Source organism: Sander vitreus, chromosome 19, assembly GCF_031162955.1.
Source record: "Sander vitreus isolate 19-12246 chromosome 19, sanVit1, whole genome shotgun sequence".
In the NCBI taxonomy this organism is placed as follows: Eukaryota; Metazoa; Chordata; class Actinopteri; order Perciformes; family Percidae; genus Sander; species Sander vitreus.
Genome location: NC_135873.1, coordinates 4,267,727 through 4,294,575, shown reverse-complemented (window position 1 = coordinate 4,294,575; position 26,849 = coordinate 4,267,727). Strand labels below are relative to the sequence as shown.

At 42.3% G+C, this 26,849-nt stretch overlaps 1 protein-coding gene across 1 annotated transcript in view; it reads left to right on the top strand.

Annotated features, from left to right (window-relative positions):
• The window catches only part of arhgef40 (Rho guanine nucleotide exchange factor (GEF) 40), a 46,859-nt gene that overhangs the window by 7,986 nt on the left and 12,024 nt on the right, over window positions 1–26,849 (top strand). The window contains exons 2-23 of the mRNA XM_078276497.1: window positions 1,890–1,979; window positions 2,905–3,012; window positions 6,810–7,095; window positions 7,531–8,674; window positions 8,951–9,171; window positions 9,270–9,458; window positions 10,156–10,270; window positions 11,040–11,133; window positions 11,263–11,349; window positions 12,325–12,441; window positions 13,137–13,235; window positions 13,359–13,510; window positions 14,650–14,788; window positions 15,797–15,916; window positions 17,522–17,713; window positions 17,815–18,327; window positions 18,455–18,840; window positions 19,282–19,531; window positions 20,133–20,222; window positions 22,033–22,239; window positions 24,204–24,383; window positions 25,035–25,215. Coding sequence (XP_078132623.1) covers window positions 1,890–1,979; window positions 2,905–3,012; window positions 6,810–7,095; window positions 7,531–8,674; window positions 8,951–9,171; window positions 9,270–9,458; window positions 10,156–10,270; window positions 11,040–11,133; window positions 11,263–11,349; window positions 12,325–12,441; window positions 13,137–13,235; window positions 13,359–13,510; window positions 14,650–14,788; window positions 15,797–15,916; window positions 17,522–17,713; window positions 17,815–18,327; window positions 18,455–18,840; window positions 19,282–19,531; window positions 20,133–20,222; window positions 22,033–22,239; window positions 24,204–24,383; window positions 25,035–25,215 — 4,960 coding nt within the window. The remainder of the gene's footprint in view (window positions 1–1,889; window positions 1,980–2,904; window positions 3,013–6,809; window positions 7,096–7,530; window positions 8,675–8,950; window positions 9,172–9,269; window positions 9,459–10,155; window positions 10,271–11,039; window positions 11,134–11,262; window positions 11,350–12,324; window positions 12,442–13,136; window positions 13,236–13,358; window positions 13,511–14,649; window positions 14,789–15,796; window positions 15,917–17,521; window positions 17,714–17,814; window positions 18,328–18,454; window positions 18,841–19,281; window positions 19,532–20,132; window positions 20,223–22,032; window positions 22,240–24,203; window positions 24,384–25,034; window positions 25,216–26,849) is intronic.

Here is a 26,849-nt window from a genome sequence, read left to right as displayed (position 1 = left end):
ATGCAATATTTGTGTTCTGTTACAGAGTATAGAGTGTGTACTTTACATAAGACTTTAAAGCTTCAAGTCTTTGCTAAAGTTATGTCTTTGAAAATAAGTTACATATATTAAATATATATAAATCTATAAATACATTTAAATACAAGATAAATATCTTTCAACCTAGTGATAAACTTGTTTCAAATGTGAAACGGTGCTTTTGTTTGCCTTGTTTTAATGTAATGACTCTTAACAGGGTTAATTACTTGGAAACTCGTATGACATGCCAACCATCTGGCAAAGTTTTCACTTGTTTTTAGATAAATAAGAATGATTGGACATGTATATCCTTTGATAAAGAGCATTTTATGTGTGGCTTCCAAAAGATTGTTTACTAAAAAGCCAACATACTAACATGACCTTAAAGCTGCTCTGCTTCTGGGAAACCAAGCTGCGTTCAGCAACATTTATGTAAGGTTTGTCATTTGTTTGTTTCCAAATTGCCGTTCTTTCTCCCATCCAAAATTCTCTGTTACCATGGAAAAATAAAGCTGCATGAATTTGATACCCTGGTGGTGACACTCCGCTGTTGGTGCCATAAGGGCTGAAGTCACAGTTTTGACTGAAGAAACAGTCAAAATTTTTCTTTGCAGCCAAGAGAGTGGATAGGAAACAGAACCTTACATCTCTTATAAGTGACCCTGAGCAACCTCAGCAGAGCAGGTCTTCAGCGAGTTATACAGTAGATCTGATGTGGCGTTTTTAGGTGTCTTGCTCTGTTTATAAGTCTCAGATTGTCTTCTTCCTACAGCTGATTCGCTCCTGTGCCTACATTTCCATTCCCTCCATATCTCTTTCAGACTAGGGTCAAAACACAATTGCAAATAAGTCTTTACATGTGTTTCAACCTTAGTTTGAATTAGTGATTTGTTGAATTTATTTTGTCAGGGCATTTCAGGCAAAGTTGCGCAATTGGAAAACAGCAGTACTCTTGTTTGTAATACTCATTCTATCCTCCTCTGTGGCTAACCCCAAACCCTCTGTGTCCACAAAACAAGCCCCAAAAATAATTTTCAATACAGTTGAACCTAGGTCTTCTTCCATAAACCCCCACACCACCACCAGCTCATTCCCTCCTGGCCCCTCTTTCGCTAGCAACTCTTTGCTTTTTCCAAACACTCTGTCCTCCCATTCTGGGTTTTCTCCCATTGCTTTCCATCCATCCCCTCGGTAGTCATTCAGCACAATATGCCGTCTGTTGATGAGAATCTCAACGTAATTGTTGTCAGATGACATTAAGAGAGTCGGACAGAGGTGAGAAAGAAAGTTGGGTAAAAAAAAGAAAACAAAAGATGAGATGAGAAAAAAGAGAACAGGGAGCAAATTGAGGAAAAGAAGCAGATGGGAGGTTTTTTAGAGGAAATGTGAAGGGAGGGAGAAGGAAAGAGAGAAGTCGGAAAAGAGAGAGAAAAAAAGTTGCAGGTTACCATGCCAACGGCCCATGTAAAAAAATAAACACTATGTGTTGCGTGCTCTGCTCACCCTCCACCTCACAGGCCGGCCCAGTGTTATGATGTGTATGGTGTGTGTGTGTGTGTGTGTGTGTGTGTGTGTGTGTGTGTGTGTGTGTGTGTGTGTGTGTGTGTGTGTGTGTGTGTGTGTGTAGGGAGTTAACATATTGCAGTGGTTTGACTCTTTTGTTCTGGGGGTTCTTACATTTACTGGGAAATGTTTGACACTCCCCAGAAAGACCATACAACAGGAAGTTAAAAGTAGAATATGTGTGTATATTTGTCTGTGTGTCAGCAAAAAGCGAGACAACCCGGCTGTTAAACACAAACACAGACATTCGAGTTGATTCAGCGTCCGGTCATGGATTAACCCTTTCTTACCACCTTTGTCGCTCTCAGGGTTCGGAGGCAATGGAGGACTGTGTGCAGGGGGCGCTCTCATCGCTTTATCCTCCCTTTGAGAGCACGGCACCACCCCTCCTCTCCCAGGTACATCTCACAAGCATGCACACACACACACACACACACACACACACACACACACACACACACACACACACACACACACACACACCATAATTCCAGTCTCACATCTTTTCAGCAATAAACAGGGGAATATAAATAATGCAGATTCAATTAAATGATAAGGCAAAGTTGGAGTAAGTGGTCAAGGCGATGTCATGTGTAGATAACACTGCTTACCCTAGATATAAACTGCTGCTAGAAGCCAACACAAACAACATCTAGCCAGCTGGTCAATTATAGCCAAACCCACTTCCTCCAACCAGCACCATTACGTGACTTGTTTCACCAAAACGCTGCACACTATTTCTGCTTTTAAGTCAATGGCAATCTCTTGCAGGTGCATTGTGGGAACTTTTAGTAGGCTCTAATATCTCCAACTTAGTATTACAGAGTGCCACAGTCACATTTGTTTTTAGTTCTTTTAGCTTTGTTCCCATATGAACCAGTGGACTAAGGGGCCTTTGAAGTAAATCTTTTGGGCCATTTTCCGTTAGCATTTATGGTAATTTGGTAATTGGTTTGTTCTAAGTTGCCATGTAGCTTCCAATCAAATTTCTTGTTGCTACAGAAAAAGCTGCTTAATGACTTCATAAAAGAGGATGGATATAATGAAGCAGCCTTTCTGATTACATGCTGTCTGGGTTGAGGAAATTCCTCCGCTCTTGAGCAAATGCATTTCAAAATCCATTTGATACACTCAAAACATGCATGCAGCTTTAGCTGAAACAAAGGCTGCTCTTAGTTCAGGAGAAGCTGGCATTCTGAACGTGAAAGGTTTTTCCAATGACATGAATGATAAGTAAACTCTATGCCATTTTGTTTCGTGCATCTAATCACCAAATGCACTAAATACAACTGCATTCACTATGCCTTTTTCCTACTCGTTCAGGTCTTTTCAGTCCTGGAGTCGACCTATCAACACGACAGTCTTCGCTACCTCCTGGACTACTTTGTTCCTGCCAAGCACCTCCTGCACAAACTCCAGCAGCATGCCTGCGTGAGTTCCAAATTGCAAACACTGCGGATGAGAACACACACATAGTTGTATAATCAGCAGCAGAATCAGCTGTTAAATACAAAAGTATAATAATAATAGTATAAAGTATAATGTGACAAATCTGTCAACTGTTTTTTGATTCATTTTCATGTGTGCTGACAGAGATATTTTCAGAGGTTATTTTTGGGAAACAAATGCAAGACAAGTCTTAACTCAGTCACAAGTTTTAAATCAAGTCTTAAGTCCTTAGAAGGCATCCCTGTTTGTAGCTATTTTATAACAAGTCCAAGTCAAGTTGTAAGTTATGTCAAACCAAGTCTCAAGTCAAGTTGAAAGTCCTAAAAAACAAATCCAATTCATGTCACAAGTGTTTATAAGACTTTAGTTGTTTCTAAGTCTTTTCAGGGCAAGTCCAAGTCAATCAAGTTCCAGGTCTCAGCAATGAAAGACTCAAGTCCTAAAGGGCAAGTCCAAGTGAGGCCAAAGGTTTTCAGAACATTTTTGTGGGCAAGTCCAAGTCTTGTCACAGCAAGTCTCAAGTCAAGCCTTGTTTTCAAGTCAAATCTCAAGTCAGTCTAGACCAGTCTTAACCCTTGTGTTGTCTTCCCGTTGACCATGCAACTTTTAGTTTTTCTGGGTCAACATTTAAAATTGAAACTTTTTTTTCAACGTTTTGGTCGTCTTTTTCGACACGTTTGTCACTTTCCCCAATGTTTTTGTCACTTTTGTCAACATTTTTGTTACTTTTGCTGACGTTTTTGAAGCTTTTCCTGACGTTTTCATCAATTTTTTCTGCACTTTTTTTTTCAATGTTCTTTTATCATTTTTTTCATTTTCAAATGCTTTAAAATGTTCAAATTTGACCAGAGGAAAACAGGAGGTTTAAGTCAAGTCTCAAATACTAAAGGACAAGTCCAAGTAAGTTTATAAGTCTTAATAAGATGTTGATTGTTTTTAAGGCTCCTTAAGAACGAATCCAAGGCAAGTCACAACTCTTCATATGTGCATTATTATTGGGATCATTACTTGGAATTTGGCAGGTAAAAACTTAACTTGAATGATATTGCTCAATTGTCAAATCAAGTTAAGTCAAGTGAGCTAAGACTCACAGCACACAGGTCCATGCCAATCTCAGGTATTTATTTTTGTGCCCTAAATATATTTTTCATCTGTAGTTCGGTTCATTAGGTCATTCATAAATAACATGCGGGAAAATTCCAACGGAACTTCTGGAAGTAAACAAAGAGAGGAAGCAAAGCCAGCAGACAACACACCACTTTTGCAAGTCCTACTATGGAGAGACAACTGCATGGGTTGATTGTAGCCCTGGTCATCATAGCACAGCGCAGCTGACTACGGCAGCTGGTTTAGCCCAAAAATGTGCAGTTCTTCCAGCAGTTGGGTCTGTTCGAGGTCAGATCATGTTTTCACCACAAACAAACCGCTCCAGAGTTCATTTGAAAGCATACCAAGACCACCTCTTCAAGGTGGTCTCGGTATGCTTGTTTGGTCTGTTTTTGGTGCACATCTGAGTGTGATTGCTGCATTCACACCTGCCCAAACGAACCGCACCAAGGGGGAAAACAAACTCTAGTGCGATTCAGCTGAACTAAATGAGGCAGGGGTTAAAGGACCCTGAGTGTCAAGTCTTCAGCCTATTATCACAGTACCTTGTGGCATGAAGACACCAGTGCAAGTTCAAGGCTTTTATAATTCAACACATGTGTGACCCTATGTCAGTTACCCATTACACTGTGGAGGGTCGAGTCTGCTCTAAAATTTGAGATTTACCAGCGGCTGTGAGCTGCAGACAAAAGAGGTGGTTTCCTGCTTTGGAAGCTCCACTGAATCAACAGAGATTAATGAAATACAGTGAAATAAGGCATACATAAAAGCGCTCTGGTTTTAATTTTCAGACTCCCACATGCATGCATAAAAGCAAACACATGGAAATAGTATGATAGATGATAGGATACATTGTGCAAACACGTGCAACTTCCACTTTGTGTATGGGCTCAAATCATTGTCTTTGCACTTTCTGCGTCACACGCACAAAACAAGATAAACAAATGAAATGCAACATTTACTTAACTCAAAGTTTTGAGGTTTATACTGAACAGAATTCTTTTTATTTTACTTTCCAACACACACACACACACACACACACACACACAAACAACACACACTGTTTAGCAGTAGCTCGGAGGCCAGGAACGGTCTCATATTTCCCTTTTACAGTTTTCCTAAGCTTGCACACACACACACACACACACACACACACACACACACACACACACACACACACACACACACACATGCACAGGCATTGTGAGCAAACTATGTTTTCATTGTCACTGAGTGGAGCTGCCTGGGACGGGAGTTAGACTGTGAGTCATGACAATAATTCCTTCCATATGTGAGTGTGTTATTGCTGTGAGAGAAAGAAAGAGAGAGTGAGTAACAGCGAAGTGGTGGGAGTCAAAGGAGAGAATGAACATGGCTTTCATTCACCATGCCTGCACGCTTGCACGCATGCGTCCGAAAAAAGAGAAGATGCTGGAGGTTGCAGACTATAGTAGACTGATTGAGGAATTTTTGTGAAACGGGAGGTGCGGAAGAAGGAGAAAACACTGGGGTACGTTGAGGGAGAAGTCGGAGGAGGGAGGAGGGCCAGAGGACACAGGGAGTTACAGAATGTGGACTGACTCAAAACAGACAAACTTTTTCAGAGAGGAAAAGTCACACATGGTTTTTAATGCTAATATCCACCATGACAGACTTTTGCTTGCCCCGATCTTTGCCACAGCAAAACAACAGGCAAGAAGAGAGACTTGAAGGGAATAAATTGAATAAGAGGTAGAGATAGAAAACGAAAGATAGAGGAGAGGTTGAGTAAGGAATATAATTTGATCACGTCTCGTGAGTCTGGAGGGCACAAAGGGGGGAGGGAGCAGCCGCAAGTCAGTCGATTAGACGTGACTGGGAACAGCAGAGAGAGGTTCTGGAGGAGTTTTATACCTCAGACTGCGATAGGGAGGATATAGATCTGACACAAGATCGATTAAGGTGGGAATAGCATTTGGAATAAGGTGTTTTTTTTTCTAAACAGATCAGTTGAGTGCAGGGGATCACACTCAGGGCCTTCTCTCTAAAGAATTCAGAATTCTTTAGTAAATGCTTCTTTGTGGGATTTTCTATATTTAGACCCATGTCGTTTAGTGTGCTAGATTTAGATTGATTTCCCAGTCTTACAGATTTACGTGATGTATTTTCCGCTAATGAAACAGTGGACTATTTTAACAGTGGCTGGCTGTTGTGAAGAGTTGGTCATCTGCATGTTTCTGTCTGACTCACACTCTGAATCACACTCTCTGCAGCTTTCCAGAGTCTTCTCAACGTATCATGCCAGCCAAGCGGTTTTACACTTTAGAAAACACAGTCACATGTCTGACATTTGTATGTGGTGCTGGCTTTTGGCCAGTTGAGCCAGTGAATAGTGTTGACTGGTGTGGTATCAGTTCTAGAAATTCGACTCATCTGAATGTCAAACAAAACCATGCAGAACTGGCTCATGTGGGCTGTGGTTTGTGAATGGAAGAGCAGATTGTGCGTGAGCATTAAATAGGATAGTTTGTGACAAGAGGGGATATTTCCAAATGGCAAAGAGTCCATTGCACAACCAACAGAGGTATAGAGAGAAGATTTGGCAAGCAAGATTTTATTTCATGCCGATGATGGTATAATTTTTTATTTATACATTCAACACACTTCCTTTCTTCTTCTCCTTGTCATCACAGTCTCAGTACCTTGGCTGCTTGTTCCTTCACTCCGGCTGGCCTCTGTGTTTAGGGGAGAAAGTGGTCATACAGCTGTCCACCCTGGACTGGAGGATCCTGCGCAGTAATGACTTCTACCTGCAGGTGGTGCCCTTCTCGACGCGCTGCCCCCGTCTGGCCTTAAAATGTCTGGCCCCTGGGGGGCGCACCGTTCAGGAAATCTTGGTACCCGAGTCACAGCACCCCCTTGTGTTCACCGCTGAGTGGCTGCACAGCGTCAACAAAGAACGGGGCTACAAGAGAGAAGGTAAGGAACAGACGACGTGTACTTCTTTTGACATTTCGTTCTTTAATTTTGTTTCTGATCATAGATTCTTACTGTTATTCGTTTTTTCAGCTTAAGTGTCAGAAAAAGGTCTCCAACAATGTTTTTCTCATGGTTTAAACCTGGTTTTTAGGGAAAAATAATTAACTCTTGCAGCTTAGCCAGTAATAATGACTAGGAAGAAGACTACACTTAAAACAGGCGAAGGAAGACATGTGGATAGAAGAGGCAGGGTTTTATCATGGATGTCATGTGGAAGGGCAACAAGAGAAGGGAGAGATATATGGGTATCATAACGTAAGGAGGCATAAGTTTAAACCTTTTCCACGTAGCTTATGTTGGTGTCTTTTTTTTAAGGATACCCTCAATAAACGTATGAATGTGACATTAAGTTAGTTCTCTTTAATCTTTGCATAGTTGGAGGAGGACTTGACACCTGCCTGGTCAGTACCTGTGATGGTGTCATTCGACTTCCGTGGAAGGAGGTTGTCTACCCAAAATTCATCCATGACCCTTCTGAGGAGCTGGGCCTGATGTCCAACCACGAGGGCCCCACATCCAACCGCCTGCCCAGTGAGGGGGGCAGCAGCCTCGGGGGCTGGGGTGGCTCATCGTCCGGAGAACTGGACTCCTGGTCCTGGGATGAGGAGGAAGATGATGGTTTATCACCAGACGGCTTGGCCTCTGAGCCTGCACTTCCCCGGCGAAGGCGCAGCGAAGATGGGCTCGGGCGGACAGCGAGGCACCCTCAGCTGGACGGGGACTATGTGGAGCTGTTGGAGCCCAGAGTGGGTCCTGATGGAGGGGTTGACACGAGGCAGAGGTATCTGGAGATGCATGGAATTTGTAAGACGAAGACATTGCCTCTGTGCAGGAGAGGTAAAGCTATCAAACTCCGGAAGGGGAGAGCTTGGGGATATGGGAGACTGGAAGGGTCAGGAAGCTTTCGTGCTGTCCTTGGTGCCAAAAGAGACGTAGTTACCCCAAAAGGTGACATTTTACCACCCCGGCCTCCACCAGTAGCCACTGAACCTGGCAGAGGGAGGCGGTCTTACTCTTCTGTCCACGACTCTGATGAAGGAGACAAAACAAGCAAAGACTCTGAGGGCCTGGAAAGCCACCGGCTTTGTTTTGATGGCCTTTTCAAAGAGAGGAGGCCCGGCGTGGGCAAGGAGAGAGATAGCAACGGCCTCACGCAGCCGTACAGAGACAATCACAAAGGTAAAGACTCTGAGAGTGGCGACAGCTTTGTCGCAAACGAAATCCATGACTTGACGAACCACAAAATCGGGCACGTTATAGAGGGCCACTCAGATCATGGATCTCATTCAGACTCTGTTTTCGAGGATACAGATAAACCACTGAGCGGAGACAGTGATGCCACAACCCCAACATCAGATGCACCAGAGAGACCATTCACTGGAGAAATTACCAACAGTGGGTCTAAAATGAAGAACTCGTCAAACCCAAAGGTGACAGAGGAAAAGGATGACAGGAAGACGGAGGACAGAGTGTGTCCCAGAGGAAAGGAAGTTAAAACTGCAGGATTCAGGGCGCCAAGGTACAGATTTATTTCTAATGGGCACCCCTTCTTATTTGTTTTCATTTTCACACTTCCATATGAAAGTACAGATCAGTAACACTTTGGTGCAAACTCTGCGCACAACGTACAGGTTTTGGGACTTACACACATATAGGCCTGACACCAGTGGTACAAAAGACACCCTCCTAAACCATTCTAAAGGATGTCATGTCTGAACAAAGTCATTTCTAAAGTGATTCAAATTATTAACTGTCTGTTGTACCTCATCAGTACCTTCCTGTGCTTTGTCTTTAGGAGGAAAAGGAAGGGAAAAGGGGCCAAAGGTAGGGCTAGGTCTGGTGGTCGTACACACCAGAAGGGATCAAAACATCAGGGTAAAGCTGCTCAACCAAGTCCCACCACCTGCTCTGCTTTGACAAAGCTGCCAACCACAGAGGAGAACCAAAGAAAACAGGCAGACGGAGTGCCCCCTTCAATTAATGAAGGGACAGAGGACACGAGGAAAAGCAGTGCAGGTCTGAGGGAAATTGAATGTTTATGCATGAGCATTAGATCCTAAAAGTCCAAAAATACCCCACAGAATATTTTCTCTAACTTTTATATCCCTCAACAGAGAAAGAAGCAGAATCTTTGCCTGTCTGCAATGGCCAATCAGGCACATCCTTACTAAACCACTCTAATGAGGAGGCAGGGTCAGGAGAGACATGTCCGGACCAAATAAATGCTGTTACCTCTAAAGTGCCTCCCCTGCTGAGGGAACTGGACACAGAGCTCCTGCAGTCAGGGAAGCTAAAGTTGACAGGCAAGTTTATTTCAGGCCTGTATTTTTCCTATGCTTATAGATGTGTGTCTTTGCTGTTGTTGTTCGTCATTGTCCAGCACACATAGTGCATAGGTGGGCTACTAGGTCTTAACTGCTAACCGCCCGATTAACAACATTCTGCATCAAAAATGTTCTTTTCAGAGCATAAATCAGTCAAATGTGAACATACGTACATGATACACATACATTGTTAGATTCGGTGGGACTTGAAATATCATGGGATACCAATGACTCCAATGTTTATTATGGATAAACATCCATAAACCCACTTGCAAAAAACACACATTATACTGTAATTCAGATCTTGTCTCATAATCAGGTCTGAAAGTTCTTTGGTATTAAAAATGATCCAGTCATTTTTATCTTTACATTTTATGATTACAGTGCAAACAGGAACTGCTAACAGCTACTTTGGCATCTAATTTCATGGTGCAAATTTGATAAACTGTAAAGAAATATATGCTAAAAAACAGAGCTCAAGGTGTAGCACACAACAAACTAGAAAACCTACTTTACTAAGTAATTATTCCAAATAAAAGTGGATGACACTGACAAGCTTACAGTATATATATAAAAAAAAACCTAATGAACCAATGTAGCAGACTAATTGTAGTCTTGTTAGACCTTTCTCTTGACCTCCTCTCTCAGACCTTAACCTGACGCTTACCGACCACAGGTACAGTGGACAGGCTGGGACGCGCTCTGGTTGTCACAGAGATGAATGCATCAGAGGAGAGCTTCTCTGAGGAGGAGATGGCCCGGGTCTTGGCCTGCTACCACAGAATCACTCGGTAAGTCTGCATTCTTCCTACTCCAATCAGACAATGAATCCAGAGATATATTTCAGTATAGTAGTAGTTCAATAGTTTGTTTCAGACATCCCTTCACGATAGGTTTCTATTTATCACCAGGGAATTAAGGCTTTTGAATTTCGCACACCTTACAATGCACATTATCCCATTTCATACCATCAACTGTTGTCTCTGATTTACCCTCTGCTTTCACACTCTCTAAAAAAACATGTCTGTACTTGCATATCTTAAAATCTATGAATAGCTAGTTCTCTGGTGTTTATATTTGGCCTTGTGCCACTTGTTTCTTGTCATGCCGCTCATTCACAAAGCTATTCGGCCAAAGGTGCTTCATAATTGTGTTTGACTTGACTTGGTATTTGCTAACTTTGCCAAATGCAGCAAAAGGTGGAGCTAAGAATACGTAGCATGTGCAAGAAAGCGAAAAAAAACATAACAAACTGATTCAAAGTCAATTTAACAAACCCGTTTTCCTAGCATAATACCCAGTCATCTGTTGCTCACAGCAAGTGTGGGAATAAATTATATAAAGTTTAATTTATGTTCAATATAGATAACCCCCTAACTGTCCCCTAGAAAGTATTATAATTGGTATACATCTTATGATTTCATTTCTGAAGAGTAGACATCATTCATCTTCTTTTTTTTTAACATTGCAGGTGTCTCATTTAAAAAACGCTTCTTTATTAACTACTGCTCCTGTTTAAACCCTACATTCACCCTTCATCTCTCCATCCATCCTCATCAGGCCTGCAGCCAAAGAAAAAGGTCTCACAGTATTAATGGACTGCAGACGCTCTCCACCCTCCACCCTCGGCCTCTCTGCTCTTAAATTGTTCCAGGTGAGACAGAAAAGAAATGTTGTTTAGCCAAATGTGCTAAATGTTTGCTTGTGTTGCTCTAATTTGCCTGCAGATGTGATGAAGTAGCTCAAACACATGTGTTTCTGAGTGTGTTTTTGTGTGTTCCAGGTGTTAGTTCCTGGCGGCCTTGGATTTGTTCTGGTTTTGGTAGAAGAGCAGCAGGAGTCCCTTTCTCATAATGTAGAAGGAGCAGAGGTGACCTCATGCAAATCACATGTTTACAGTTTATGATCCAACACACACACACACACACACACACACACACACACACACACGACATAGAGTAGGTTCAGTTAGTTTTATTTCTTTTATTTGCACGTCTAAGCTTTAAAACACAGGTAGCACACCCACAAGAAACTTAATAAGTAATAATAAAAAGATGTTAAAACCACAATGATAAAGTGTGCAAACATTAGCAAAATGTTCTTAAACCTCCATTGGCCATCATAACAGCAGGGATAACTGCTCACATATGAAATGCTAAATATTCAATAGTGAATAACATTTCATACTCCATGCTTTGTTTTCGTCCCTTGCTAAAATGTGATGAATGTCAAATGCACTTAGCTGGATCACACATTCAAGTTGGGCTTGAATCACATAGAGTTTGCAAATAGCTCTTATTTTACAGATCAATTCAGCTCATTGCTTTGCATTGATCAGCAGAGACCTTTCTTACACACGCATGAGAAAACTTGCCATGTGGTATGTATTTCAACTTGGCAGCTTTATAAAAACTTTGCATGTTAAAGGGAAACACTGCTCCAAAAGATGTTAACAGCTGCAGCGCACATTCCTCAGTCCATTTTGTTGTTTGGTTGTAATAATTTTTATTCCTGCTGATATATTAACAAATGTTTTCGTTTTAAGGAAGCTGAAAATAGGCCCTCAGAATCAGGAAGGGAGAGTGTTAATGTGTTACCATGAATGCAAAATATAAACATCTTATTGAAGTCTAAATTAAATAGAGATATATATTTCAAAGACTAAAGCTCTTAGATAAGAGTTTATTTGCTCAAGGCTACAGCACGATCTTCTCATAAGTTGCATTTTTGGTCAACTTTAAAAAAAAATATCTCTATTTTTTAAACATTCCTTTTCTCTACCGTTTGTTGCTGTACTTTTCTTTTCCTGCCCTTATCTTCTCTTATCCTCTCCTGTGCTATCCAGATCCACATGGTGCGAGGAACAGGGGTCCTTCAGCAATATGTTGACAAGCAACAGTTGCCCAAAGAGATGGACGGAGACTTCACCCACTGTCACTCAGACTGGCTGGCCTTCAGACTAGTGAGAATCTGCTGCTGTTTGTCTGTTTTTTATTTTATTTGTATGAATTTAGACCATTCTAACACAGAGTGCTTGTTGCAGCCCCGCAGTCTGAGTCTCATATAGATATATACAGCTCAAGAGCAGCTTTCAATATGCAGTATCACAGCTGGAGACTTCATACCAGTGTCAATTGTAGTGTGAACATCTGCCATTTGTTTCATTTTTCTGTTCTAGCACATTACAAGTTGTCATTACTGCTGAGTTTTGTGTACCTCAAGTTTAAAATATTACCACGAAGGTGAGGGAGTAGAGTGGGAGAAGGAGACATTTGGAGAGGAGGAATGACAGATAAGAGGATGTTGGCTGGAAAGAGCGATTGTTCGGTGGTGGTCAATGATTTTAAAGATTCCTGATTAACTGGGTGTGGATGTGGAGTATAAATCAAGCCGAGTAGGTCTGAGAAGAAGCTTAAGGGTTCTTAATGGCTTTCCCCCCAGACAGTTTATGTTGCTTTATCCAAACAGACGAAAACATTTTCCTGTCCTCTGCACTTTCTCTGACCTCTCTCATGGAAAGAAAAGAAAGAAAGCATTTCATGCAATTTTATAAACTAACCTGTGTCTGCTTTACCTCCTATTTGTGTCTTGTCTTAATTTGATGGAACAAATAAAATGCTAATCTCAAAGTCAATCATTCCACTCCCCCCCCTTCAGAGTCTGGAGAGTCTGACAGAGCGTTGTGAGAGCGCCCTCGCACTCCTCGGAGAAGCACTGCAGTCTATGGACACTGAGCCAATGCCAGACAACATCAAGGTACAGACGTCTAACATGGCGTGCTTTTTTTCAGTGTATCAGTGATTTGATGACATGACATTGTTACGTAGCTGACAGAGAATTCTCCACAGACACAATAAAAAGCACACTGTTCTTCTTCAGGCTGTTCCTCTGAGCATCGACAAACACAGACAGCTGATGGCGAGCGTCCTGGCCGACCAGCGCTTAACTGAACCACAGCAAAGGGGCGGGGCCTGGCTCGCGGGATTGACCAATAGTGCAACTGGACTGGCACAGAAGTCACCAGACTGCAGGTAGAAGCCTAATTCAGTGTGCCGATGTGCTGCAATAGCAATATCAAGTTTGAATAGAGTTTCTCCTCCTATTATGGAGCCTCTTTACTGTAGGCCGTGTCAAACAGCAGATTTAATGTTAGCCAGTGTTATTTGGATGTGGACCAAGTAGTAGGCACACTGTCAAAATTTCTTGCGGAATTTTCTAGTTTCTTATATTGTACTAGAAATATGGTGCTTTTGTGGTCCCTTCTGTTGTCATATTTTCTTTTTTTATCTCCTTTTTTTTTATAACACTGAAAATTACCAAAGTGAGTGAATGTATCTCCAAACAAGGAATTGATCAATATCATGAAAATAAATGAAATAAAGTGTATAATATTATTCAGTATATGCAGTACATGTTATACTGTATTAAAAGATTAGAAGTCTACACTCTATACCACACATTATTTAGAGGAGCAGCGTGTGTGTATCTGCATATACTTCCTCTTGTTATGATGCTAATGAGACTGTATACTGCTAGAATATACATTAGACACAGGCCTATTAAAGTAGGACTATTTTAAATACAAAACTATTCAAATTGGGCAAATACTCAAAAGTGCAGACATACAAGCAGCTTGGTCCCGAGGGGCAGGGAAGGGATCTGCATGTCCTTTGCCTTTTTCAGTTCTTGTATTTGATTGAGGGATTTTGTTGTTGTCATAGGTTAAAAATACTCTGCATCATGAAAACAGAGTTGTTTTGGTTTCAACCAAAAAATTAAAACCAGCCGGAGGAGAAAAGGAATGTGAAGTAAACATCAAATGGAGGACAGAGCGATGCAGCTTGTTTGTGCCCGACTAGAGCTTAAAGATGATCTAAAGACTGCTGTAGTTGTAGCTGTTGTTCTCATCCAGTAATGAGTTTTGGCTCAGTCTGCACACAAATGAGGCCAAATACAAGCATAGGCTGATTGCTGAATTCTTTTTTTGCTTGACAGTTGGTCTGCAAGGCGTTTTTGTTTTTCATAATAACATAATTTCTACCAGCCCAAACTGTTGGCGATGAGAAATTCTCACTGATTTTAGAATTAGAATAGAAACAAAGAAAAAACTCACTCTTGCTCATGAGTGATTACTTGGTGAGTTAAAAAAAAACAACTTTTGTCCCATCAGGGCTGCTCTTGCAGCAACCTCTAAACTCTACGACAGCGTGGATGACGCCCTCCATCGGCTCGTCCGATTGTCCAACCAGAGAGGTCGGGACCTGGAAGCTCTGGGACGACTAGCGGGGCTGGTGGACAAACTGGAAAAGGTGTGCCTGAGGGAGGACGAGTGTGGTTTTGTTCTCATTTCACAAACCTAGCAGAGTGTTTTGCTGCCAGCTCTCACGTCTCCTGAATCTTGTGAAACTATTGTATAAACCAGCCATTGTGGGCATAGGCATAATTTACTGGGGGGGGGGTGTTGGGGTTACAACCTCCCACTAATCAAAACTGGGCTCTTTTTTAATATGTCTTTGGTGCTTTTCTTAAATTTGTCATTTTTTTCGAAAGTTTCTTTTTACAAGTTTTTTTCTTCTCGACATTTTATGTATTTTTTTTCATGTTTTTTTTTATTATTATTTTTTTTTAGGTTTTTGTCTCTTTTTTCAAAGTTTTTTTACTCTTTTTTCGAGGTCGCTTTTCTCAATACATGCAGACATGTCCCAGGACCTCCCTAGATAGTTGGAGATCTTACGTTGGCTACACATTGGCTGCGTGGCGTGAGCGTGGCGTGGCGTGGCGTGAGCGTGGCGTTTCTGTTGCGTGTCAGCTGCGTGGCGCCGTTGGTTGAAGGATTTTAGATAGAAGATTAAAGTTGCGTTTTATGCATCATCACACTGTACATAAAGGATTTCACTGCTTTAACTTTGCCCATCCTCCCTCCTCTCTACTGTTCCTACCAGGGATTGGATGGAAACTCCCTGATTTGCTGTTTTGTGTTTTCTCTAAGATATGCTTCGTATCATTCTACTCCTTTGTCTTGCTCACCCACAGCACAACACGACAGATACAACATGTACAATGCAACACAGTATACTGGGAAAAAATGGTTAATGCGCTATGTACAGCACTTTGGTCAGTGCGAGCTGTTTTTAAATGTGCTATAAAAATACATTTTACTTACTTACTTACTCACCCCTATATCTTTCCGCTTCATGTAAAATCCTCCACTCCTCTGCAGTGTTTCACTTCCCTCGTCTCTCTGTTTGTCCTCCATGTAGAGTGAATGCCCTGTGTCCTCCTTTCACCCCTCTCTCCCTATCTCTCTTATACCCCAGTGTGATAAGGAGATTGAGCAAGTACAGTCACAGCTGGAAGACTACAAGGACCCTCCTCTGTCCCTCAGCAGACTCTCGCTCAAACAGCAGAAATTCAAGACATTCAGAGAAACAGCCAATGTGAGTGTTGCTCTTCATTTCTCGGTACAGTATTTGTTAAAAACCTTTTGTACGGCAAACATACGTTTGTATACATAACACATAGTATATGAGAGAGTATACTATTACAATGTGCTTTGCTCACAATCACAGCGTGATTCTTAAAATTAAAGCCACAATGTGTAGGATTTCAAAAGTCCCTGACTTTGGCGCCATTCGGTGGTAGAATTGAGAATGACATGTAGACACATAGACTACACCAATTTTCACCAGGATTGTCTCTCCATAAAAAAAGTGATCCCATCAGAATAATTTTTAAGAGTATAAAATGACATAAAACTAAAGGTTGGGTCGGTGTACACACTTTCAAACCGGTTTGATATTAAAGCAAAACACCGGACCGGACCGATGTACTGAATATTACCACTAGGTGTCACACTTGGTGCAGGCTAATGTTATGGCGTTTTTCCACTACATGGTACCTGCTAGACTCGGCTCGGCTCGACCGCGGTGCCCCGTCCTCCTTTTTCCATTGCAGATTTAGTACTGCCTCATGCGTGAGGCGAGCGTGGCTGGTCGTCATAGCGACGCCGCAGGAAACTGCCACGACCTAACCCGACACACACACAGAACGTCAAATGTGTGTTTTTGATTCTCGGCATGTGGCTGTTGCCGCAGCCAGAAGACACATTTTGTTTCAAAAGAAGCTGGAGGCAGCAAAAAAGCCACCGCTGGCTAAACTATTTAAAAATGGCGGGTTTGTTCAGGAAACCCCCGTCTGTCGCTAGCAATGATGACGCAGTGATTAGTGACGATTCTCTCTCCGACCAATCAGTAGTCTGCAGTTTTCACGTCACCTTTTGGTATCGCCTCAGCTCTCTTGGAACCTCGACGGAGGTGAAATTACCTGTTGGCAGGTACCAGGGACTTTTTTTCATAATGGAAAACCAAAAAAGGCGAGTCAAGGCGAGTCGAGCAGGTACCATGTAGTGGAAAAACCCCATTAGTTGATATTGGCACATTTTAGATAGATACTGATGTATAACTGATATTACTGAGTCCCTACTTGTTACTCGTTTTAGCTTTTACCATTATCCCGTAATTCCCGTAATTGGATGCTGTTTAGCAAATGATGCATAGGATTTAACTGGAAATATTACATAAACAACAATATGAAATTGCTTTACTTTTTTGTTTACCATCTCTGTTTAGACAAAGGAAGTGTATTGCACAACATACTAAAAAGCAAGGTTATATTCATTATGTTCTAGATTGATTTTTTTTTGTAGTTTTTTAGATGTCTGTGTGATTTTAAACGTGTTTTTATCCCTTCTGGAAAAATAATTTGCTCTCTATATGGAGCTGCTCCAATGTCTTAGAGGAGTTAATAGCTAAAAATGTCAAATGTAAACAGATGTGTTTTGAGCCCCCTTTGCTATTCAGTGGTATATTTGGGTCATTCTTGTGGATACAGACTAATGAAGACGTTTTGTGGGCATGTTCCCAGCAGAAGCAGCTATTATTCCATTCATGATTTCCAAAGAGTATCTTGTCAAGCCTCTACAGTAAACACTTTAGGGTTTTTCCAGGCAAAGACCTCACAGTGGATCTCCCTGAATCCTTTAGGAGCTGCACAGCGAGACTTTGTCAGTGCTCAGCAATTTGGAGGGCTGGTGCGAGTTGGACTGGGCAGGCCTAAGTGACGTCCAGATCCGACTTCCTCCGGTCAGGGAGAAACTGAGAGACATGTCCCACTGTCTGTCTGACTGCTGGACCACCCTGGATAACACACAGAGGCTGCTCTCCACACTGACCGAGGTAACGCAGCAAAGGAAGCCATCCGTTATGCACACAGGAAGTTATGATCACACATTGAAGGGCAAATAAGAGTCATCTTTTCTTTCCTGTCTCATGTGCAGGCCACCCAGTGGTGTGAGGTAGTCTTCTCCACCTCCTCCCCTTCTTCCTCTTCTTCCACCTGCCCTCTCGCCTCTCTCCCCCCGATCCCCCCGTCCCGTTTCCAGGACGCTCGTTCCCTAGCCATAGAGCTGGGCGGCGGGGCGCTCCTGGATCTCTGGACCCAGACGGTAGAGCGCTACCAGCGGACCGTAGCGCAGGTTAAACCTCGCTTCCTCCAGCCTGACAGGGCCCAGAATCAGGGCCAGGGGAGGCCAAAGACGCCATCTGCCAGCAGCCTGTGGGACCTGATGGGTTCTGAGGGAGAGGGCGACTGGGGACTGGGAGCTGGAGGAGGCGAGGGGGGGCTGCAGTCCTGGGGATCTCTGGCATCGCTGTTCAGGCCGCAGACCTGCTCCACGCTGAAGATAGGAGAGGAGAAAGGGAATAAGAAAGAGGGAGCAGGGGGAGGAGGAGCAGGCGGAGCTGGAGGAGGGAAGTTTCTGCAGAACCTTCTGAATCCGGCAAAGAAGAGTGTGAGTTTGTGCTTCATTTTGGATTGATTATCTGTTGTGTCTGCTCATCCTCTAGTCATGTTAAGGGCCAAATTTACAGGAAATGAGTAATCCTTTAAGAAATTCAACCATGTCCCTCAACTTTCAGCCCACGGAGGCCCCGCTCCCTCCCAAGCCCCCAAGGAAGCGCCACCCAAGCTTTGACCTCCAGGCTCTTCTGGCTCCCCGCAGAGGCACGACTGCCCCTAAACCTGAGTCCCCGGTGGGTGGGGCGAGCCGTAACTCCCCCATGTCCTGGCTGGGGAGACGGACGGCAGCTGACCCAGTGATTGCCACTAGCATGGCTGCAGCCATCCCTGGATGGGGCGGAGGAGGAGGAGGAGGAGGAGGAGGAGGAGGAGGGGTGTTAATTCGAGGGGTGGAGGTCAGCAGTAAGGAGGTGGTGGACCACACGGGGTCGCCACGGCAACACGTGCTGCTAGGGAGGACTGAGAGGGAGACAGGGACAGATAGGGCCGGATCAACTGCACAGAGGTGTGTTTGTGACATTTTTCCTTCTTTTCCCCCTTTTTTTTATTTCTATAGAAAGTCCTCCTTGTGTGTATTTTTCTGTGTGGGAACTTGAATATGAGAAAAGTTGGCTGAGAGCTCCAAAACAAGACCAACATCATAAATTACATTAACAACAGGCCAGGCTAATATAAAAGGGAGAAGTGATTCATCCTTGTTGGGACCATTTAAGTCCAGCTGAAGTCTGTTTCAGAATGATGTTATCAGTCAGCATGCAATCTCAGATCATTTGTTCATTACTAACTGTTTGAGCTCTGGCCATTGCTTATTGCTATATTCACTGCCATGTCCTCTTCCCTTCCCGCTTTTCCTCTTTCTCCCACGGTTGTTTGCGCTTTTGCAAATGTATTCATCCATTTCCTTGCACTCCTTAATCATTTCTTTGCTTCTCTCTTTCTCCCGCAGTAAGCTGTACCTGCTCTGGTGTAGGATGCTGAGTTCAGAGAGGCAGTATGTAGCCGTCCTGAAGGGGGTAGAAGAGACATACCTCCCCTTACTGGAGCTCTCAGACACCCCGGCCTCCATCAGGGGGAAGGCAGAGACCCTCTTCCCCAACTGGGCCAGCCTCAGCACCTTTCACTTGCAGAACCTACTCCCTGCCATGGAGGGCGCTCTTGTGCAGAGCTTGTTGCAACAGGACTGCTTCAGCAAATACGTAAGTTCAGGAATGTAGGTACAAATCTGGGCTTTATTTATCCCTCATCCCCTAGGATAGGGATAGGGGATCTGTGCAACCTGTGATGAGGGGTTACAAGATTCTTATACAGGGGGTATAAGAATCTTGTGGCCCTTCAGATTTATCCTTGGGTGGTCCTGACCGCCAGGTTGAATACCTGTGCACTGCAGAGCCTTCTTAATTTTTAATGTACTGGTATTTAGAAAGTATTATCAAAACTAACAAAGTATAAGATGAACATTGTTAAAAATCTGAAAACGATTGATTTGTAGTCTTACAGGAAATCCCATATTAAAATTCATGTTAACATGGCAGTTGAAAGCGTCACTTCTTGTGCATCAAAATATTTTGTGGCAAAATCACTTTTGTGGTACATAAAGCTGTGATAGTATCAGATATTGTTTTATAAAAGGATGTGATTGTGACTTTACATTCACCAGATTTTTTCTTTATCAGATGAGCACTTTTCTTTAATTGATTGAGCAGATTAAAGGCAATAAAAAAAGAACTTTGTCTTTACAAAACTTCCCCTACATTCTCTCCTTTATGTTTCATTTGTCCACATCTTTTTCTCACATAGCGGGAGCAGTTCCTGCAGTACTCCCACTACATCAGGAGCAAACCAGAACTGGACTCTCCGCTGGTCACACAGGCTGCCGACTTCTTTAAGGTAAGAGTCATCATCATTTAGCTGCGCTCCACCAAATCCTTGAATCTCTAAAACATCCAACTTATTGTGCACACAGAGATTTCAGCAGAAGTGTTTGAATCTGAGTTTAAGAAGCTTTTCCTCCCTGCTTTTCTACTATAAAATAAATTAGATTTTGGGATGTATGGAGTGATAAAAAGAGATCCAAAAAACCTCAAAGTCAAAAACCTATGACTCTAACATGCCAACCAAATGAAACAAGAATTTTGAACCTGGCTTTATCCAATGTTTAGATTTCTGTTCTGAAAATCTATGCAAATTAGCCCATTTTATTAAAAAAAATAGATAATGCATCATACGCATATTTGTAAGTAATCAACTGGGAAAGTTTCAGGGTGAAATGTGCCTGTGCATGTGTCTTACCTTAAAAAAAGCGCCCTGTTTTTTCACTGTTGATCACACATTCCTGAATCTACACATAATAAGAGTGTCAGGGTCATAGCATTTTTATTTGGTTTAGCTTCTTTTTTAGAAAATCTGTTAAACCACAATGTGAGAAGCTCATTATGAGTCATTTTTGCTCACATCACAAGCACAAAGCAATTAAAGTTGCTTTATTCAACGGTTGCTGCAATTAAAAATGAGCTGTATATAGTAAAGCTAATTACATGTTTAATGTACACTAGAAAAGCCAATTAAAGGCGGATTATAGAGAAAGTAATTTGAGCTTGCAAGCTACAATTAACTTAAACTAATACATCGACGGCATCGTAAGATTACTAAGAGGACTTTACAAGGAAAGATCACAGTGCTTAAGATCTTATTCAAGTTGTCAAGTGTTTCATAAAGGAGCATTTCTAAGAAACCACCAGCAGGAGGCGGTGTGAGTTCAAGTCACATTCCACAGCAGCTTTAAAAACACATTGTGGATTATGGCTGCATGAGGGTTTACGGTTATCGTGATGGACGTGACGATGGCGATCGTTTTGGGGATGGTGGTCATGATTGTTATGAGGATGAAGACACACGCGGTTTCTGGGATCAGCGGAAACCAAGAAGGACAATGGGATTTCACTAGGAAAGAAACAGATTGAGATGTCTTTATGTTTGTACTGGGTTTGTGCTTTTTCGACCAATAATGAGTGAAAAATCAAGTTATTTGAAGATATATTGGCCAAAACAATAATGATCGTGATTACACACGTCTCATGTGGTAATTGTAGCAGACCAAATGAGATTTTCACCATTTTGGTTTGTTGATTTTGGTTTTTCTTTTTTCTTTACATAGATTTTTCTTTTTTACAACATTATACATTGTGATGTGTAATGTTTTATTATTTATGTTGTGAAATAACAATCTTCTAATGTAAATGGCAAAAAGGCCCAAAACAAAACTTTCACAGCTTTTACATTGCCATTACATATTATAATATGTGTCTCAGATGAGATAACTTACTTACACATGCACATTTTCTTCATTTACACACGGGACATTTTAAAAAATTGACCCCTATATAGTGTGTTAGACTTGCCAGACCCTCTTCCGAAGCGCTGTGGAGGAAGGTCTGGCAAAACGAGACTAGATGGCAAAAATCAAACACATTTTCTCTCATCTGACCTCTTTCCGTTTTCTCTGCCTGTGCAATGCATTATGGTAAATAAATGTAGGTTTGTGAGCATATATCGTAAACTACTTTTTAGGTTGCACTGTGGGGTAATTGTTTTGTGGTTATCTTATAGTCTGAATATGACGTTGAGACACCGTAAGAGACAACTCATTGTAACTTTTCCTTTTCCTACAACTCCCCTCTTTTTTTCCCCTGTCCTGCAGTCCAAACTCCCCCCAGCCTCCCCCCTCTCCCCCCTGTCCTTCCCTCATTGTCTTCAGGCTCCCACTCAGAGGCTGGAGCAGTACTGTGATGCCTTAGAGGAGCTGGGAGGGATAAACCCCGCCTCCGACTCCGCCCTCTCCATCCTGAGACACGCCCAACAGCATGGCGAGGACCTCAGGGCCAGTGACCTCATCGTCGGATGTCCGGTGAGAATGCCTGTCCCAGTTTATGACTGTGCGACTGTAAATCAAGTCCCACTTTCTTTTCTCAGAGGGAAAGAAACTAACTCATCCTGATGAGGTCAGACAGTTGGAAGAGATAGAATTTTGAACGCTTTTATTGCTTGAGTTAATTATATACTGTTTTTTGTATGTTAAAAAAGGGAGTTTATTAGTATTTATTAGAATATAAAAAAAAGTACAAATGCTTTTTAGGTTATATACAGTATGTTTAAAATGTACTTGACTCCAAGTGCATAGCCAGGAGCTCATTTGCATTTTCTCCAATTTCTTTCTACTACTGGAAGATGTTAGGTATGTTTTCTCATCACAAGACAAGGTTCATTGTGAACCACAGTGATGACTATGTTCTTGCATGAGTGTGTGCGATGTAAAAGCCAGGAAATTTAAAACAAATAAATAATGAAATTGTCTCCTGCTCAGAACACAAATAGAGGAACGCAGCAAATAAAAGAAAAGAACGTGGGGGGGAAAGATGGAATTTTTATCGACAACTAGGAATACACTTCAACTCTTGCAGTTATTATGGATTGGATAAAAAAGAAAAACCTAGCCTCTAAAAAAAACCTTTTAACCCTAGAAAACACCACATCCATTTGCCCCATGCTGTGCTCTTCTGACACAGCAGAATCATTCAGAGCTACCCCCCCCACCCACACACCCACACACAACTATTCTCTCCTCCCCTTTTCGAGCAAGGGGAGATTACAGCAGCACAAACACTCCCATTGAGCTACTTCAAATCACGCTGCAAAAGCTCTCCAAGTGGAAAAAAAAAAAAAAAAGTAAGTGCAGGTGTGTGTATGGGTGGGTGTGTATGTGGGTGTTCATAAGTGAGTGAAGCATCAGTTATATCATGACACACATCTCTAGAGGTTTAAAAATAACGGCTCTGCGTGACAGGTTGCTGGTATATTATTAGTCCTTTTTAATTTTATTAGCAGAGCACTTACGGTTGAGAAAATGTTCACCCTATGTATCGCTTATGTCGCCCTGTTTGTAAGTCTAGTACTGAGTCCTTAAGGAGCGTTACGTAAGATTGGACTTTTATCAATCTCTAGCTGCTTCTGTTAGGAGTTGCAACAACATCACAAAGTCCTTTGACCCGGTAATTGACATGAACAATAAAGTCCCATTTTCACAAAAGATGTGAGTCAGCTGGCCAATTAGAGCAAAGATCCAAGAGACAGAAGCATCCTTGTGAAGAGGGAATTCAGTATGTCATCATGCAAGGCACTGTAATTATGATACTGCTTTGTCATTTTCTTTATTGACTCAAGAATAAGGCTTTTCAGTCTTTGTATAGCAGAAATTTCTCTCAACTCCAAATCAAAATTTTGAGTAGGTTAAGGAGAGAATTTGCTCGTAAAAAGGTGAACAGGCAAGAAAGTGACTTTTTTGAAAGCCTAAAATGAGTTAATAACCCCGTGAAGACTTTCAGATTTAACACAGTTATTTATTTTTGAGCTACGGAGCAACAAAATGTGTGCGCACTGGCCCTTTAAAATGTTCCAAAGAGTCTGAGATTATTCACTTGTTTCCGAAGCAGTTTGTTTTAAGAATCTACCTTTTTTTCTATATTTTGTTTTCTTGCTTCGAGATAATAAAATGAAACTGGATCGAAAAAAAAGTAAAAAATTTCAACCCACTGGCAAAAAAAAAAAAAAAAAACATGATTTAAAACTCAAGTCAAGGCTAAATGGCCTCTTAAGATATAAATTAAGATGGTATCTTTTGCAGATTAAAGCCCTGGGCCTGGGCCTCAGGCCAAGATAAGTGCATCCTAACGTGTGTGTGTGTGTGTGTGTGTGTGTGTGTGTGTGTGTGTGTGTGTGTGTGTGTGTGTGTGGGTGGGTGTGTGTGTGTGTGTGTGTGTGGGTGTGTGTGTGTGTGTGTGTGTGTGTGTGTGTGTGTTTTATGTGTGATTTCAGATCCCAGTGGCGGAGCGCGGCGAGCTGGTACGGCAGGGCGAGCTGACGGTGTGCGGGGGGGCTCGCAGGAAGCGGGCGGGCGTGAGAAACGTTTTCCTCTACCAGCACGTCGTCATCTTCACCAAACAGAAGAGCCCTAGCCCGGGACGGACCGCCTACAGCTACAAACACAGCATCAAGGTACAGTACACACCTCAAGCACGCACGCACGCACACACACACACACACACACACACACAAACACACCGGTCATTGACATAATGCATTCCCTAGCCCCTTACCCTAACCTTAACCATCACAACTAAATGCCTATCCTTAACCCTTACCCTGACCATAACCTAATTCTAACCCTAATCCTAAAACCAAGTCTTAACCCTCAAAGAGCCCTTTAACCTTGTGGGGTCCAGCATTTTGGGCCCCACAAGGCTGTGCAGACCCCACAAGTATACTGTATTCCCCGGTTTTTGGACCCCATGAATGTGAAGCACACACACACACACACACGCACGCACGCACGCACGCACACACACACACACACACACACACACACACACAGTTAACTCGCTTTCTCTTTCCCCTCTCTGTATTTCACACACACATAATCATTTCCTATCATGTATGAAGAGTTTTGAGGAAAAACCTCCTTCTGTACCTAGATCAAGTTGAAGGCAAGCTAAGAAGTTTAGTTAGTTAAAATTTCACTTTATTTAGCTTTAAATTTGACTTTTTTAATCCAATTATTTTAGTCCTTAGACAGTTTTGACTTCTCTCTTTCCTTCTATTTTTTCTCAGTCCTCTTGACTCTATATGTTTATCCTCTTCTCCCTGCAGACCAGTGAGATGGGTCTGACTCAGAGCGTGGGTGGGGAGGGAGTGAAGTTCGAAGTTTGGGTCCGACAGGCTCCTCGAACCAGAGACTGCATCACGCTGCAAACCAAGAACAGGGAAGACAAGGCAGCCTGGACTCATGACATTGCCCATCTGCTGTGGACACACGCCATCAACAACACAGGTACAGTCTGACCTTTGACCTCAGAGGTCCCATATCATGCTCATTTTCAGATTCATACTTGTATTTTGGGTTTCTACTAGGACATGTATATTTACATGCTGTTTAAAATACACATTATTGTATACTCATACTGTCTGTCTGAATGTACCTGTATACTGTATCTGAAACGCTCTGTTTTAGATCCTGTCTCTTTAAGCTCCACTCTTAAAAAAAACGGAGTCTCTGCCCCCGCCATTGCAGCCGGGGAATGACTGTAACGGCACTGTAGCAGCACTTTCTACCTATATATAGTATAGTTGTGACATCACAACCGTACAGAAGTCCTCACGACTCGTTTAAAGGCACAGTTTTTGAATACAGGCTGTGTGCATTTCTTGCTGGATTGAGCGTTTTGATACTTTCACAGTATATATTAGGGCTGTCAATCGATTAAAAAATGTAATCTAATTAATTACATACTCTGTGATTAATTAATCGAAATTAATCGCATACATAATTAACGGTGCCTGAACCGATACTTTTTAAGAAAGTAAAAAAAAGAAAAGAAGAAGGGTACTAAACAACAGTCGGCGACATTAAAGAACGGCTTGTTTATTGCTAGGCCATATGGTCAAAATGAAAATGATTTAATAATAATGTATAACATAACAATAACTTATTTCACTAGTAAATTGCTGTTGAACGACAAAAACAACCACCAGATGGGAAAAGGACATTTAACAATAACTTCAAATGCACCACGAGGCTGTAGTTTACCAGTTTCATTGAACGCACCGTCTGTGTTGTTTTTCCGACAACGGCAGCTGCAGATTGTTACATCCCGGTGTTGAATCCTCTACAGTAAAACACAGTCAAACTTTACACCGTTTAGTGTTAGCTGTCAGCATTTTAACCGTTTTTAATCCAGCTACTAGCTAGCGGTAGGCTAACGTTAGCTGCTGTCGAGTATAGTGTTAACTAGCGTCACGTGCAGCGGTGTTTGTGTTGCCTGTATCGTCTGTTTCAGAGCATCAGAGAGAAGCGCAGACATATCAGTGGCACCAGATTTTGGTACCCAACCCTATTGGCAGGAAGAAGATTTTTACACGTCGTCATCTTCACCAAACAGAAGAGCCCTAGCCCGGGACGGACCGCCTACAGCTACAAACACAGCATCAAGGTACAGTACACACCTCAAGCACGCACGCACGCACACACACACACACACACACACACACAAACACACCGGTCATTGACATAATGCATTCCCTAGCCCCTTACCCTAACCTTAACCATCACAACTAAATGCCTATCCTTAACCCTTACCCTGACCATAACCTAATTCTAACCCTAATCCTAAAACCAAATCTTAACCCTCAAAGAGCCCTTTAACCTTGTGGGGTCCAGCATTTTGGGCCCCCACAAGGCTGTGCAGACCCCACAAGTATACTGTATTCCCCGGTTTTTGGACCCCCATGAATGTGAAGCACACACACACACACACACACGCACGCACGCACGCACGCACACACACACACACACACACACACACACACACAGTTAACTCGCTTTCTCTTTCCCCTCTCTGTATTTCACACACACATAATCATTTCCTATCATGTATGAAGAGTTTTGAGGAAAAACCTCCTTCTGTA